The 16,574-nt window shown below is 32.6% G+C and overlaps 2 protein-coding genes across 2 annotated transcripts; one reads left to right on the top strand and one right to left on the bottom strand.

Moving 5' to 3' along the window:
• Nucleotides 1–1,682: 1,682 nt before the first annotated feature.
• LOC132303693 (probable beta-1,3-galactosyltransferase 12) lies at nt 1,683–9,269 on the bottom strand. The gene is made up of 7 exons (XM_059801058.1): nt 8,638–9,269; nt 7,343–7,495; nt 7,182–7,264; nt 6,998–7,097; nt 6,784–6,897; nt 4,480–4,622; nt 1,683–2,307 (listed from the first exon to the last, which is right to left on the bottom strand). The coding sequence occupies exons 1-7, from the start codon at nt 9,081–9,083 to the stop codon at nt 2,219–2,221; spliced, it is 1,128 nt and encodes a 375-aa protein (XP_059657041.1). The 5' UTR covers nt 9,084–9,269; the 3' UTR covers nt 1,683–2,218.
• A 5,479-nt stretch (nt 9,270–14,748) lies between these two features.
• On the top strand, nt 14,749–15,947 carry LOC132303692 (pathogen-associated molecular patterns-induced protein A70-like). The gene has a single exon (XM_059801057.1). The coding sequence runs from the start codon at nt 14,838–14,840 to the stop codon at nt 15,567–15,569; it is 732 nt and encodes a 243-aa protein (XP_059657040.1). The 5' UTR covers nt 14,749–14,837; the 3' UTR covers nt 15,570–15,947.
• The last annotated feature ends 627 nt before the right edge of the window (nt 15,948–16,574 follow it).

Genomic DNA, 16,574 nt, shown 5'->3' with positions numbered 1-16,574 from the left:
GTAATATAAAGTGTTGATTTTGCAAATCATAATAAAATGGAGGATTGAAAGGGACTTTGTGGTTGACTGTGTTTAACACAACCTGCTCCCTTTTGAATTTTGATCATTGTTTGCATGTATTTGAGAATGGATTTGCCAGCTACTAATGCTGGCCTTGAAAGGCATCAACCAACTAATGTTTTTAATATGTGTGTGTGTGTGTGTGTGTGTGTTAGGATGAAAATTCCTTGAAAGGTATCAACCAACTAATGGTGTTAAAAAATTTGAGGATATTTGTGTTTGTTGGTATAAAAATCCTCAATTGGGTTTCGGTTTCTTCTTAAGCTACCTACCATAAAAGTACATATAATGCATTTTATATATTTGTTTATTTATTGCAGATTTACCTAATCTGTTTATAATATTTTCGAAAATTGAAAAAGTGTTTAAATGTTTTTTGAATTTACATTTAATGCCTATAATGATTATAATCTCTCTCTTGATTTTTTTTTTTTTTGGTTGTATTTACATGTTCTTTATTTTTGTTTCTGTTTAAAATATTTCCGAAAATAGAAAAATCAATTTTTCTATATATATATATATAGAATGGTGAGTGGTTTTCTTTTAATTTGCCCTCAATAAAACCCATAACAAATACCGGACTTAAATATATATATATATATATATTAAGACAACCCACTCAAATACGTGCAATAGGGAACATCATTGTCAAGAAAGACTTTGATGATATGACCCTATAACCAAATCTTAAGAATTGTTTAGCGACACTTGTAAGAGGTTTCACAGTTAGTGTACATGAGCGGTGATGGCAAAATCTCCGTACCCGACGGGTCCTCACTTTACGCTATTCCGTTTATGACGAGTTTGGAGACCCATTTATGTAAATAGTGAGGGAATGAGGATTGTATTTGAAATCCAGACAAGGAACGGGCCGGGGGTGGGGGAAGGGTAACCCCGCCCCGCTCGTCCCATTTATAGTGTATTTTTACAAAATTGTCCTTATATGTTATAAAATATTATTAAATTATAAAATTATGTATATATAATACATTCACTTCTGAAAGTGAAACCCTAAATCTATTCTCTCGCAGTATAGAGAAAAAACATAGTCACAACTGATCAAATTTAAAATTGTTATTTTATTAAATTATTAGGTTAAAAAATATTATGGCTGTGTTGATTTTGTTGAAGGTGAATTGAAATTTAAAAAATGTTATGTGGGGCAGGGACCAGGGCTACTGTGTCGGGGGGGAGGGGGTGGGGGTGTGGGGATGGAAGGGGTAGAAAATTAAACAGGTATGGGGGCAAGGATGGGGGTAAAATATTTGACAGGGATGGGGAATGAGATCCCAGCCCCATTGCCATCCCTATACACGAATAAACAAAAATGAAAATGTTTAATTTTAAATTATATTGCCATTTTTCTTTCCTTATTTTCAACCATGTTTGAGTACATATACTTCTTAGTTTATTCAAGTGCAAGTAAATATGAAAAATAAAATGTTTATTTCCATTAGCAAAACCAAACAAAATATAAATGGACCAAACTGAAGATGGTTTTCACAATGGCGCAACTGAATCTGGCATCTATTTACAGATTGGCGCCATAACAGAAAATGGAACCATGTCCGAAGACAGAAACATTATTTCCAGGAGAAAAAAAAAACATTATTTCCATGAAATCTAAAGAATGAACCAATTCATTAGTAAAAGCAACTCATTTTCACATAGTAAAAACCAAAAAAAAAAAAAACATGTTCTAAATTCAATACGAAACATAATACAATCAATTGATGTTTCCATATACAACATGAATTGTACTTCAAGCTTGAACAAATTCATACAACATTTGAAGTCCATTGATATCTTTTGATGGGGTGAGTTCAATCGAAAACCCCTTTACAGTATCACAGACAGTTCTTTACAGTCAATGTAGCAGCTCCGCAGTATTCTGTACCTCATGATTTGTATCGGTATCTTACATAATGTCAATGGCAGTTGAAACAAAGTCTCGGTTGGGTAAGGGTAAAAAAAATGATTAGGTGGGATACAATTATACAACATTTTACATCAAAAACCAAGTGGTTGAACAAAGAGGAGAGAGCACCTCAACCGACGAGCTTCAAAAACCGAATTGCCCTTCCATAAGCAAGCCACCCACAAAAAATATACTTATACGTGCTGACGTGAATAGAGTAACTTTGTGGCGAAACAGGCCCTACCTATCATCAGGTGGCAGTGTTGGACTTTTGGAACACATGCTGATCTTGTGAAGCTCCTTCATTTTCGTCACCGGGTTGCATAAACCTGAGAATTTTCAACCAATCTCTTATTAGAGAGCACTCTACCAGTAAAATTATACATAATTTTGGACATTTTAGAGGTACAAAAACCGCAAGACTTGGTAAAACAAGCAAGGGTAGATGGTACACTGCTTGTATAACAGCTTGAATTGAGTATCCAATTTTTCTTATAATCAAAATGACCCATGAAATTTTGAGTTGAAGATGATGGCTAAGTCAAGTGAATACAGGCTACAACAAGGAATGAAAAAAATGGAAAATGGTATATATTCAGACTATCCTCTTTAAAAGAGCTCCAAAAACATACTCAATTTTAACATATGGGAGTTTATTAAGTTTTCAACTCATATATCACAACAGCACGGAAAATATTCAGACTATCCTCTTTAAAAGAGCTCCAAAAACATACTCCATTTTACCACATGGTAGTTTATTAAGTTTTCAACTCATATATCACAACAGCGCCGTGAATTAAATTTATGATATCGTGCAGGAAAAGGAAATGATATTCACACTTCCCTTTTACTCTCTCACACTCCACTTGCCTTTCTTAAAAGAAAATGGAATAATTGAGCTTCAAAAGCACTCTTGTACACCACCGATATCCCAAAAAAGTAATCTGGCTCTCCAGAGAGGAATATTTGTCATATCCTTTACTAAAATATCAAGTGAAGTGCAAGAATTCAAAAGTGGAGTGTGAAAAAAAAATAAACGAATAAATAAATTAGCGAAAGTTCAAGCAAACACACAAACCCACTATATATATTATGCCTCCACCGAGGCTCAAACACTGCACCCCCAGTGCCCATTGGTAAAAAATAAAAAGTTTATGACTTCTGAGATGAATAGTGATGTTGCATTTCTTAAATTTTTGCCTCAGGATTAATCAGTTCAATTTCGAGATGAGGGTAGGAAAGGGATATAACCCAGCAGTAGTGTCATAGTGTCACCTTGATTTTGATTATCCTGCTAATTTCGACGGAATTGTAAAAAGTGTATTTCATTTTCATTTTTCAAAAATTTTGGAACTTTTTGTGATCTCAAACTTGTTACAAAGGTGCAAATAATCTATTTTATTAACACAACTGATACCTTTTGCAACAGCATGTGCTGCATGTTCTACAATAATAATTTCTTAATGGCAAAGACATAATTGAAAACAAAGACATGGACCATGTGCACACAACTGTTAGTTGTGTCAATATTTTGCCCTTGCCACAGAATACCTTCCGAGAAGGAGTGACAAAATTGGACACAACTCGTCTTCAGGACTAGAATCCAAATATAATTAGTTGATTGACCTTAATCGAGTTTGTGTCATGATTATATTAGCCTAATTAACCCATTTAATTAATCGTGTCGTGTTCGGGTTTGAGGACTCAACCCATTTAGTTAATTGCGTCGGTCAATACACTTCAACAGCTGACATGTTTCAACTCGATTTAACCCCTTTTTTTTTTTTTGATAAGTAACTTGATTTAACCCATTTAACTAAATGTATCAAGTCAGCCATTCAATAAGTACTAATATATGTGTGTGTGTGTGTGTGTGTGGATATTTTTGTCTATTCATGTATTATTGTGAAATTCAATTTAGTTAATTGCGTAATTTATTAAGATGAAATGGAAGATTTAGTCATTTCTAAAATTTTCGATCAATATTTTAAATTTTTTTTCTTTGCTTTCTTTTTATTTTATAATTAAAAAATATATATTAAATAGGTTATTGAACGAGTTATGTCATATCACATGTTACATGACCCAGTTAATATTAAGCAAGTTACACGGGTAGTATTGTGTAATCTTATTCAATAAATGGGTTGTATCCGTGCAAGGGTTTAGGACACAAATAATAAATGGATCGTGTCCAGGTTGACACATATAATAGAATACTTTAACTCGACAAGACAGGAATAAGACTTGTTAACATGATTTGCTACCCCTAATTGACTCTGGCAAAAGCATAGCCGCATCAGATCTTTCATTGCAAAGGTATTCCAATAAATTCCAGTATTTTGTGAAGAATAATTTTGTTGCAAAATAAATCTCAATTCAAAAAATAAATGGATCTGGGTTTTAGATTTCTAAAAGAAAGCTACTCATATGATATAAAATTAGTCAATTTTATCTGTGAGAGAGAATGTAACATTCAGGCTACTTCACTAAAGATGTTTTACCTGAACATTTTGGAATATCCCAAACTGCAATCGACGTTGATGTGCATCGAGGATCACATATTGCTCTATTATCTTCATGATGGACATTCATAGCAAGCATCCATGATCCAATCGTCACATCCTCATTGCTAAACATTCTCAAACTGAAAGCCAGACAATACATCTATTTATTGGGAAAAGAAAACAGGGGAAAAAAAGTGCAGAAGAAGAATATCCAAGAAAGCAAGATAAGGACATCATCATCATAATAATAATAATAGGAGGAAAATAAATAATAATTAATAAATAAAAATAAAAAAATTAGAACAGAAGTGTGCCGAAGCCCCCTGGTGTGACAAAAACAGCCCTTACATTTTAACATCACGCAAATAAGGGCACTCCTTCACCTTACCAATTAATGGAGCAATAAAATGACAAAAATTCCCTTACTGTTAAAAAAAAAAAGCCACACGCTCACTCACAAAGAAAATATAAAAATTATATGGGAGTGATAATGTATATATGTACATACATGTTTATGAATGTATTATTAAAGTAGAGAACATAGTGATATATGATATATATATATATATATATATATAAATACGTATATAAATATAAAGGTATCTTTGTATAGCAATAAATCAGTACGATTAACATATAAAAAATCCCCACAAGATCACCTGTATATGTGTATGGTACATGATTGCAAGTGGGTATTGTAAACCATGGCCGGAACATGGTTTTGGGGTCAAGAATCCTTCCTTTTTTTGTTACAGATTGTCATGGAAATAATACTTATGGATGTATTCAATGAGCTAGAATTGATCAACCATAATTTTGGAGTGAGTTTGGGTCGAATAGGGTAGGATTTTGAGGTTGAAAGGGGCTGGAAATTGTGGGCAAGGGTTTCTAGGTGTGTGGTGCATGAGCAGTGTGGACAAGAAGCCCCATTTCAAGCAATGAAATCCCACACGAGCGTGGTGGCGAGTGTGGACCATGGCTTGTGGGGGCATGATTCTGATGACAAGTTGGCCTGGCTGTGGTCCACTGGCCCAACCCAGACAGTCGGCCTTACTTTCAAACCAAAATTTTATATATATATAGTATTTGAAATTAAATTAATTTAAAAAAAAAAAAAAAAAAAAAAACCCGAATAAAAGGAAAAGGGGCAATTTCGGGTTTCCATAATAATTAATGGCTATTTTATAACATTGACAAGAAGGAGAGGGTCAATTTGAACAATTGCATGAAATCACTAGGGGTTATATGCACAAGACTAAACAGAATGAGGTGTTTCGTGCACAATTTTTATATTGCAGGTTTTTTTGTTGCACTTTACCCTTAATAGTAATATTAATAATAGTAATAACTTAAAACTCTTACTGAAAGAGAGTAGTTACACGAGGATTTATTTGCTTATAATTTCCATAAGAACTATGGGGTGATCAAATGATCTTTCTGTTACAATTGCTTGCATATGAGCTTGGACAACTCAGAAAACGAACGAAAAACCGACGAACCGTACCTATTGTCGAGGTTTATTTGCTGCTGGAACAGAATGCCCGAGAAAAAATAGTGACTCGCACTGGTCGTATCATATATTTATTTAGATAGTAGTCACGGAATTCAAGGATTTTTGACATCCTAACTTCCGTGACTGACTTTAACTCCTCAATAAATAAAATGAAATCTGAAGCAAAAGTGAAAACTTCGAAGTACAACCAGAAAAACTTTAATACTTACATATCTGTATTAAAAGGCCAAACTTGTTCAATGAATTAGGAATTTAGGATATTATGCCCTTATGGGGAATTTTTTATATGATCATGATTGTAAGTTTGTAACCATTTATATCATTTCCAATGAAAAAGAACATGCAGGCTTTGTTTAAATTTTGGATTAAATTGACCTCAATCACCATCTTCACTTCCATTGGTCATAATTTAACATTTAATTTTAATGATCCTAAAATCCAAATCAGGATGTCAAAAGGATATCAAAAAACAAATGGTATTTACTGGTCCTTTTCTGGCCTCTCTGGCTTAAGTGTTGGTTGTATTATCAACTCTAGGTCAAGCATTCAAGGACTTGCGGAGAGAAGAGAGAAAACAAATGGTATTTGACAAGTAAGATTTGAAAAATCACCATTGCAGTATAGTGTGATATGCAACATAAATTATTAAGAAATTACACTATATAACTGAATATCCAAGAGGGCAGTATAGTTCAGCATACAGGACAACATATAATAGCATCTTTGTTCAGAAAGAAATACCACAAACATAAAGAGAACATTGGAACAAACTTTATGTGATAAGAGACCTGTTATTTCTAGCAACTGCCAGTGATGCCACCACCTCTGCAGAAAGAACATAGATAGGACCATAAGCATGCAAGAAGTATTCACTTCCAATCAGATGCCCTGATTTCTCAAACCTGAAATTTTCACAATTAAACAACCTCTGATAAATTCAGTGCATAAGAAAGAATTATAATTTGTCACAGGTTTGCAGCCAAAAAATGTAATCATAACTACCATTTCAACTTAGGGTCAGTGATCACTGGTCCTTTCTTCAAGCACCCAATATAAGTCAGTGAATGGGTTCTCTCCTTAGCCAGAAGAGTTGCAAGGCGATCTGACAGATTGAAATATAGAATTATGTTGCACCGTGAAAACTGAAAAGAGTAAAAATAATGCAATTGTCAAAAGTTCTAAATACCTGGCCGCAAATAAATGTCATCATCAGCTTTAATATAGTAATCTGCATCAAAAAGCTGAAATGCTGCTTTGAAATATGCCAACCTACAAGTGTTTAAAGCATTACCACTTAAGATATCAGTCACATACAAAATTTAGCTAATCCAGAAGCTCAATTCTTACGTTTTGTATGGAAGCTTTAGATATTCTTCCTCAACATCTATAAGCATAAAATCTTTGTACTTCTCAACCTCTTTTTCAAGTGCTGCCATCTTCTTTGCGTCTTTGGATCGTCCAATTACAAACCTAAAAGCTAAACCAGTAGCTTGCTCCAACCTATAGATGATAACATTGAGTGAACATGCAATGACATTATATGCAATAACTTTTGCAGATACAGTGGAAATGTCTACCAATTAACCCCGTAAAAGCATAAGGTGCTTCGTCAACATTTCCATGATTTACCATAGAAGAACTATTTATGTCAGGAGTAATAATAATCCAAAATTTCAAGAAAAATATTGATTCCAAAGAGATTGTGTGACCTCACCATACCGATGACGGGTCACACCTCACAATAAGTTAAATATTTAACTCGATGACAGCTACTTGATGATGTCACAATAAGTTAAATATGTTCACCAATATGAGATCGAAAAAAATAAGTAATAAAAGAGTAGGGGGAAAAAAAAAAAAAAAAAAAAGGTCCTACTAGAGGGTTAAAATTCTGTAGAATTGCTTGGATATTTTATATGGAAGGCTACTAGAAGCAAGGCCCTCATAAGTCACAGGACTAACAATAATTTGCAACAACATGCCAAGTTAATAAGACCAATGAAGTACGGAGCTTGGTAAACCAGAAATTCAATAGCAATATAAGACATTCTTATGCAACCACCATATGTTGAAACCCTAGCTTCCAGATTTAAACCCACTAATGGAACCAAACACCCGACTGATCTCACACAGGCACACGCAGAGAGCAAACCAAAATCAATGCTCAAACCCAGCACAAAGGTAATAATAACCTAAAGCTATATGACTGATGATCTTAGGCATATAAATAACTACTTTAGGTGTGAACTAAAATTTTTCTCTAATTTGAGCATTTGAATATTACAAAACTTAATAAATTATAGAATTAAGAATTACTAGAACAGAGCAACTTTTGTTAGGTAGCTGAAAAAATGTAGGGCCTCAAATCTTTCACTAATTAAATCTTGAAAAACAAAGATCTCCACTTGGCCCATATTAACAACAAGGTTAGTTGAATGTATCATACTTGAGAAACTAAAAATGAGTATTTACTAAATTTCATTTTTAGCAATCAAAAAGTCCCATTCCCTTTATTTTTTCCACAATCTACTCTAAGATCAAACTCCAATAAATCCAATTCCATTGAAATACACAATTCAACTAAACATATAGATACACAAAATCAATTCATCACTTCAATTACTGAATTATACATAATGTACCTAAGAAGGCCCTCAGGATCGGAAGGAAACCAAGTACTCCTCAGCGCAGCCCGACGTTCAACAGACGAGAACCCGGTCTGTATTCCGACGAACCCCAGGAGCTTCGGGCGATCGGGAAGGCCGCCGGCGTCTCCGATCCGTCGAGCATTCGGCAAAGAATAGAATGCCCGGAAGGTGTCTTCGATGCGGCCGCAGCGAAAGACGGGAAGGGGCTTGGGGCGGAGGACGGCGAAGAGGAAGAAAACGATTCCGGCGACGCCGACGAAGAGACAGACGGCGGAAATGACGAAAAAGGGCAGGGGAGTGCGGGGTAGTGGAGGCAGGGAGAGGGGTTTTTTGGTCTTCTCCGACTTGGAGTAGTGGTGGCCCTGGTTGGTGTGGGGAGGAGGAGATGGGGAGTGACGATCGGAGGAGGAGAGAGGCAGGAGAGAGAAAGTGCGTGGCATTTTTTGGGTTTATGGGTGGAGGAGAGTGTGGTGTCTGAGGCTGCTTTGTGGTCTTTTCATGGTGGGACTACAGCTCAGATCTTATTGAAGGTGTGAGACTGTGACGCTCTACTTGAAGACAACAGGTGTTTGATTAAAGTCCTCAGACGACCATTTTACCTATAATCTTCTTTCTTTAGGTTCAACACACACCCAACCACCCCCCCCCCCCCCCCCCCCCCAACTCTCTGTCTCTCTCTCTATCTCTCTCTCAAAATGTACCTATATATATATATATATATATATATAATTATAATGAAATAAAAATCCAATTAACGTTAATATAATAACTATAGAATATATATATAGATATATAGATTGCTGTGATGCTTCAATTATTTTCGATGACTCTTAAAAAATAATTTAATTTTAATAATCTAAAATTTTATTCACATTTATAAAACAATTACTCCGTATATGATATAGTCATACTATTAAAAACTAAAAAAAAAAAAAAAAATTTAGATAGAAAGACAATAATTTTATTGCAATTAATGAGAATTTACATCAGATATTGCTGCTACCAAAAATGCTATTGACATTAAATAGTATAATTAAAGATATATATATATATATATATATAGATAACACGGAGTATTAATAAGAACAATCCTTCTATTCTAGCAGACAATCGTCATCATAAATGCGTTCGGCGGTGTAAAGTGTCCGAAAAACATAAAATCTAATTCTAACCTCAATCCATAAACATGCTCATTTATGCATAGATTTTTATTTTTGTGAGCACATAGATTTTTTTCTTATTGATATAAATATTGCATGATGGTTAAACAGTAACATACTAGTATTATTTTTCTAACATCTTTTCCATCATGGACTAAGTGACTAACTGAATTATCTCTTCAATTTTCCCTATTATATGTCATTTCTCCTACCAAATTTAAGCTATTAAAGTTATTTTTAATAATATCATCTCATGTTACTTTTGATCGTTCTATATATATATATATATATATATATATATATATTTTTTTTTTGACCTTTTATAACAATCATGCTTCTGCTTAATCGACGCGTCTCTGGTTATTCAACATATACGTCTAAACCATCTAAGTCTACTCTTTCTAATTTTTTCAATAATGGGTGTTACAACCCATTTCTCTCTCTCTCTCTCTCTCTCTCATTAGTGAGCTTATCTCCCGTAGTCACCATTTTCATTTTCGCATGAAGGCATTGTTACAATATAATAGGTCTAATAATGGTCCTATAAATAAATAAATAAATAAAAATAATTAGCTTATGTGTTATTCTTTTATCACATAATATCCGACTAACTTGTTTCCATTTTGTTTAATCCGTTCTAATTCTACTAATATATCACTATCACTACATCATTGTGTATTATCAATCTTATATTTGGTAAGTTATCATTTTAAAGTATTATCATTATATTATCAATGTTCGATTCTTTGTTAAATTTATACGATGAAAATTTTAAGGATCCACCTTATATAATTTATTGTGTGGACCATGTGAATTGAAAGAAATCTATTGGATTTATAGTATGCCAACTTTCATATGATTCAAAATTGTTCACCCATTTAATCTATGTATCCTTTGTATCCGAATTTCAATATTAAAATTGAATGTGGTTAGAACCAATTAACTAGTGCACCATAACATAAATATTGCTCTCAAGTCTTTTACACTTGAAACAAGCAACGGTCTCCAAAATAATAATAATAATAATAAAAGATAAAAAAAAATTAAAAAATCAAATAAAGAATGAAGAAGATATATGGATTTTACTTTATAGTCCACAAATGACATGTAATATAAAAAGTAATAAACTCAAGATAAATATCTCATATTACTCAAAAATAAATTAATTTTCCCTTATTTCCAAGGACCGTTTGAAAGACAAATAAAAAGATTAGAAGAAAAATTATTAAACGGTCGGGATTACATGGTTCCTGATTCCTGTCACGATTAGATATACAAACAAATGTTTTGTGATTATAGTCAATGACCTATCACAAAATAAATAGGTAGCTGATATTGGCGCTTCACCAAAATCCCATATACTACATAGTGTTTGGTCTTTACAATTTTACCTCTCATAATTGCCTTTTATTATGTACATAATCTCTCTCTCAGGCTCTCATATGCTACAACTCATAGAGAGGAAAAACGAAAATTTAAATAGATATAGAAGATGGAAACACAGAGAAATAAACCCTAAAGAGAAAATTCACAGAGAGTGTATGTTATAGAGAGTATGCTATGAGAGACTCTCGATCGAGTCCAATCGTTGGTTGTGAAGACGAGAACTCGGTGGAGTAAAGTAATTCTCACAAGTCAGACTCAGATTGCAATCAAACCATTTATGCTTGTGATTTTTCATTAAAATTATTGTGTCATTCAATGACTTTTTTTTATGATAGATAAACTGGTAAATAACTAAATACGACATTAAAATTATTTTTTGTGGTTCAAGGACTTTTTATTATTATTTTAAGTTAAAAGTGAAAAAAAATCCTTGAAGTATAGTTGAATTTACAAATAACCCTACTAAATTATATTTTGAGTATAATACTCCTAAACTATCACATTTTGTTGCAAAATGTCCCGATGCCTAGATTATATTTCATTAAATGACCATGCTGCCATATCTTATTAAATTACAATTAATCTATTTTTTCTTATTTGAAATAAATTATAAAAAATTCTTACCAATTTAAAGACATATTCTCCATTAAATTTTCATAAATTTGCCTTTAATTTTTTTAATTAATTATCAAAATAAAAAACTTAAGTAGAACATTTTAAAATAATTTAATCAATTTCTTAATTTTTCATGAATATATTACATGAAAAAAAGGTATTTTTTATTTAAGTAGTTTATTAATTTTTCATCAATATATTGTATGAAAAAAGAAGATATTTTTTTACAGTAAAATGTTTAAACTTGGTATAATAAGTTTTATTATAAATAAATAAATTTTAATAATAAATTAATCATTTAAAAAAATGGTAATTTATTTTTATTATAAATTGATATTATTAATAAAATTAAGGTAAATAGTATAATTAATATTTAGATAAGAGAAAATATAATAAAAATATTTTAATAAGAAATGACAAATTTAATAAAAAATGGTAAAATAATTGTCATGAATTTGTATTTAATTACAATAAATTAATAGTTCAGAAAATTATTTACAAAAGAGGAATTTTTTACACTTTTATCTATAATTTTATTTTAGAAAAGTAAAAAAGGGTGGAGCGTAAAATGTGTTTGTGGAGCTCCCAATAAATATATACAATAAATAAACCTCATTGACTATTACTGTAGAACACTTTTAATTTATTTCACGTGTGAAAGAAACGAATAGCACGTCACTGCAAGTCTGCAACTGTATATGTATATGTATATGTATATGTGTGTGTACATATATATATATATATTGAGAGCTCAAATAACGACGCCGTTTTCCCTCTGTAAATCCCATCACAACGCACACAGGCCACTTCCACTTGGAGCAACACCAACCTCACATTACCACACACCCAACTTTTTCTCATTTGTCCGTTTCTTTACATGCTCTCATATATTTTCACACTCCTTTGTCGCATTTCAGTTTTTTTTTTTATTTTATTTTTTTTTCCAAAAAATAAGTGTCATGAGAAACCTCTTTTATGAATTTATGATCTCAAATAAGCACATGGACCACGTGGTTCATTACAAATGCAACATCTCCGTAGACTTGGGTATTTGACCTCATTTCGCCAATTAATTTAGGTTCTTTGCAAGGGTAGGGTTGGCTCAATAATAGTGAGTTTTGAACTCGGGTCAAAGGATCGAAACCATACATATCTTATTACTAGACTATCATCACATACTCGATTTAACATATAAAGTCGCTGACATGATTAAAATTTTTATTAATTTTTTAATATGATTATTTATGTGTTATGCTTTATTTATTTGGAGTATTAGATAATATAGACGGTGCCTTCTTTTTTTTTCAAGACAAAAAAAAAAATTAAAATAAAAATAAAAATAAAAAAAACATAGCCTTTCTAACATAGCCTTTCTATTAATTTTTTAATATGATCTTCTAAGTTAAAACTCTTCTAAGTTATCCTAACTTGAAAAAAAAAAAACATAGCGGCTTGAATTTTCTAAGTTAAAACTCTTCTAAGTTATTGTTCTAAGTTGAATTTTCTACAAAATGACATGTGTAATTTAAGATATATCTATGACTAATGTTAAATCACTTCAACTAATTTAATAAAAGTTAAGAAACTGGGCACTGCACTGTTTGAAGATAGAAAAGGTTTAAAATACCTTAACCATTTATACTTCAGTTTAAATCTGAATCTGTATAAAAATACATTTAGTTATTACCAACTAAATATTTAGTATTTATAAATAATAAAGAAAGTCTCTTTTCCATTGATATCATTGCAAACTATGCTCAAAACTTAAATTTTACAAAATTCATCTAATTAGACACTGTATACTGTTAAATTGAAAATCTACTATTCAAGTTTCTTTAATCAAATCACCTTCTTTATCCAAGCCAATACTATTATTTCATAAAGGAGACAGAGAGAGAGCAAGATTTTTTTTTTTTTTTTTTTTTTGAGAAAAGAGGAGAGATCTTATAAGAGAGAGAGATGTTTATGTCTTCCTAAAGTTTTTTTTTTTTTTTTTCTTCTTAAAATGGTATAATTTTTTTAAATTTTATTAAACGTAGAAAATTCAACTTAGGATATCTTAAAGGAATTTTAATTTAAAGGATGAAAGTCCTTCTAACATATTGATGAATAGACTCCAAAATTAAATCGAATCATTAAATTGAGGAGAAACCTTGTTCACTTGATGAGGTGTCTCGTTTCACAATTTAATAACCTATGATAGTTTTTTAAAAATATTTGTATTCACCAAATACTAATAATAGAAGTGTCGAACTAAAAGTTGTGAGTCTAATGCGTGGAGCCTGTTTGGGATTTGCTTTTTGAAGCAAAATAACGTTTCGTGATGTTTGTTGTAATTTAAATAATATAAAAAAAAAATGTGACAAAGCGTTTAAAATCAAAAGCACCAAACTGATTGCTTTTGCATTGTAGTAAAAAATAGTATTAAAAAAAAAACTTTAAATTACCATTTTAACAAATTATTTTATTTTTAAAATTTATAAAACTTTTTTACTTTAAAAAATCTTGCTGACAAACAATATTAAAAATGCTCAAAAATTGAAACCGCGCTTCTGTTTCAAATCAAAACAAAATTATGAAGGAAAAGCAGTTCCAAACATACTGTAATAAGCGAGTTCCACAAGAAAAGTAGAAAAAAATTGCTGATTATTATATCAATTTATTTGCTGATTATTGTATCAATTTATTTGCAATACTAAACTCACCTGTACGTACGATACAATGGAAATAATTAATGCTTTGAAAGAAATTGCAAAAACAATCAATCCAACTTACAAAGAAAATACAATAATAATAGTAGTGATCCCATTAAAATATTAACACAAAAATAATATTAATACTAGTGTGTGTGTGTATATATATATATATATTACTCTCGAAATATTAATTTAAATTTATTTTGTAACCTAAAATAAATTTAACTTTCCATCACATATAATATCCATGTCTCCCTACTTTTCTTCCCATCAAAATAACAGCTAGTCATAAGCTCTCCCCCATCTCTCTCTCCTCTGTTTCTCACTCTAGAACACCATGTTAATCTGGGACTCCATGACCAGCTGGTTCACTCCTACTATCCTCTTCGTCCTCCTCAACCTCGTGATTGTCACCATTGCCTTCACCACAAGCTTAGCTAACCGCCAAAAACGAAACCAGACCCAAAACGACCCACATCAACCACAACCCATCGCTAGATCAACATCTCTGCTTCAACGCTTCAAGTCCATCAATCTCTACAGTTACCGATCTCAAGAACCCTCCTCCTTCACCACCCAACTCAACAATCTAGCCCTAGATTCAGACACCCATTACCCTCCTCAACACACCCATCAACCACAAACCCTAGAAGCACAGACCCAAGAACCAGAAACCCAGAAAACAGAGACCCAATTCGTTTCAGAACAAATCTCGGATGAAGATGAAGAAGAAGAAGAAGAAGATGATAATGAAAATCAACATACCATGGATGAGATATACAGTAAGCTCACCAGCCATCACACTAGAACCCGGTCAGAGACCAAGCCGGCTTCAGGGAAAGTTCCGGTGAAGCTGTCGGAGAAGATGAGGAAGTCGGCGAGTGCGAAGTCGGTTTTTGGGCATTTCAAGGAAGAGGACATTGTGGAGACTCGTCGGCCGGCGACTGTGAGAGAGAGAAAGGCGGAGCCGGACGAAGAGGTGGATGCGAAAGCCGACGATTTCATCAACAGGTTTAAGCAGCAGTTGAAGTTGCAGAGGCTTGACTCCCTTTTGAGGTACAGGAGATGATCAAAGAGGGAGTGAAAAGTAAAGGTATTCTGATTTCCTTGGGTTCTTTTATAATATTTTATTAGTTATGGGTACTTTTTTTAAAAAGTGGAGTTATATGTTTCCACTGGACTGTAGAATTGTAGATCTATATAGCTGCTCATGGTGGTGTTGAACTTTGTGCCCTTGAGTTGCCTGTTCCATAGCATGGGATGGGCAGTTTGGTCATTTGATTCTGAGGGTGTTGTGGGTAGTGAAGAAGTTTTATGTGTATCTTAAAGGGCTCTTTCAATTTTTGCTAATTTTGGGTGGGGATTGGCCAGTCTGAATTGGTGATCCACTGCTCATGTTGAACTTTTTTTTATCTTTAAATATGTCCTACTTGTTTATCTTTTTAAACTGTGTACCCCATCCTTTTTACTCTTTTTGATAATTATGTCATTGTCTGGAATATTCCCACATATGAGTGTACTGGGTTAATCTGAATCGTGCGTGGAGAACACGCCCCGGGGTATACACATCACGAACGATTCAAATTAGTCCTTGTATGGTGCACCGGACATACCGGACACACTGAATATTTATTTCTTACCGGGGTCATAAATTCTAACCGGGTGGCCCAGTGGACAAAGGGTCTATAAATTTAGATGAAACGTTTTGAGTTGATTCTTACATGGTGTAAAATATTCGAGTTTAAATGATATGTATAATCTGTAGGTGATTGTATATATATGAAGTAGAAGTGACAAAGTTTGACACGACTTATCAACACGATACAAATAGAACACAAAATAAGGAGTTTGGGTTGACATTAATTGAATTTGGATCGTAAACGGGTCGATATGATTAATCCGATTAATTAACCGTGTTGTGTTAGGATTATGAGGTTAAGCTCGTATAACTCGTTTATATTTATTTAGCTATGGATAATTAGCTCATTTCAACGTAAAGCCTAGCAAAAATTTACATTAGCTCATTAGCCGTTGCTTATTTTCAGTCTAATTTGTGCTACTACACCTTGTGATT

Source organism: Cornus florida, unplaced genomic scaffold, assembly GCF_030987335.1.
Source record: "Cornus florida cultivar Cherokee Brave unplaced genomic scaffold, ASM3098733v1 CherokeeBrave_3.0.0_Hap2_Chr04, whole genome shotgun sequence".
NCBI classification, from domain to species: Eukaryota; Viridiplantae; Streptophyta; class Magnoliopsida; order Cornales; family Cornaceae; genus Cornus; species Cornus florida.
This window is presented reverse-complemented; position numbering and strand designations above follow the sequence as displayed.

Excerpts from the sequence above, each read along its gene's own strand:
- LOC132303693 (XM_059801058.1), bottom strand. The coding sequence starts at position 9,083 with ATGCCACGCACTTTCTCTCTCCTGCCTCTCTCCTCCTCCGATCGTCAC. Across the intron at positions 7,265-7,342 it reads CTAAAGCTTCCATACAAAAC|GTTGGCATATTTCAAAGCAG; the intron begins GTAAGAATTGAG and ends AAACACTTGTAG. Across the intron at positions 2,308-4,479 it reads GGATATTCCAAAATGTTCAG|GTTTATGCAACCCGGTGACG; the intron begins GTAAAACATCTT and ends GAAAATTCTCAG.
- LOC132303692 (XM_059801057.1), top strand. The coding sequence starts at position 14,838 with ATGTTAATCTGGGACTCCATGACCAGCTGGTTCACTCCTACTATCCTC.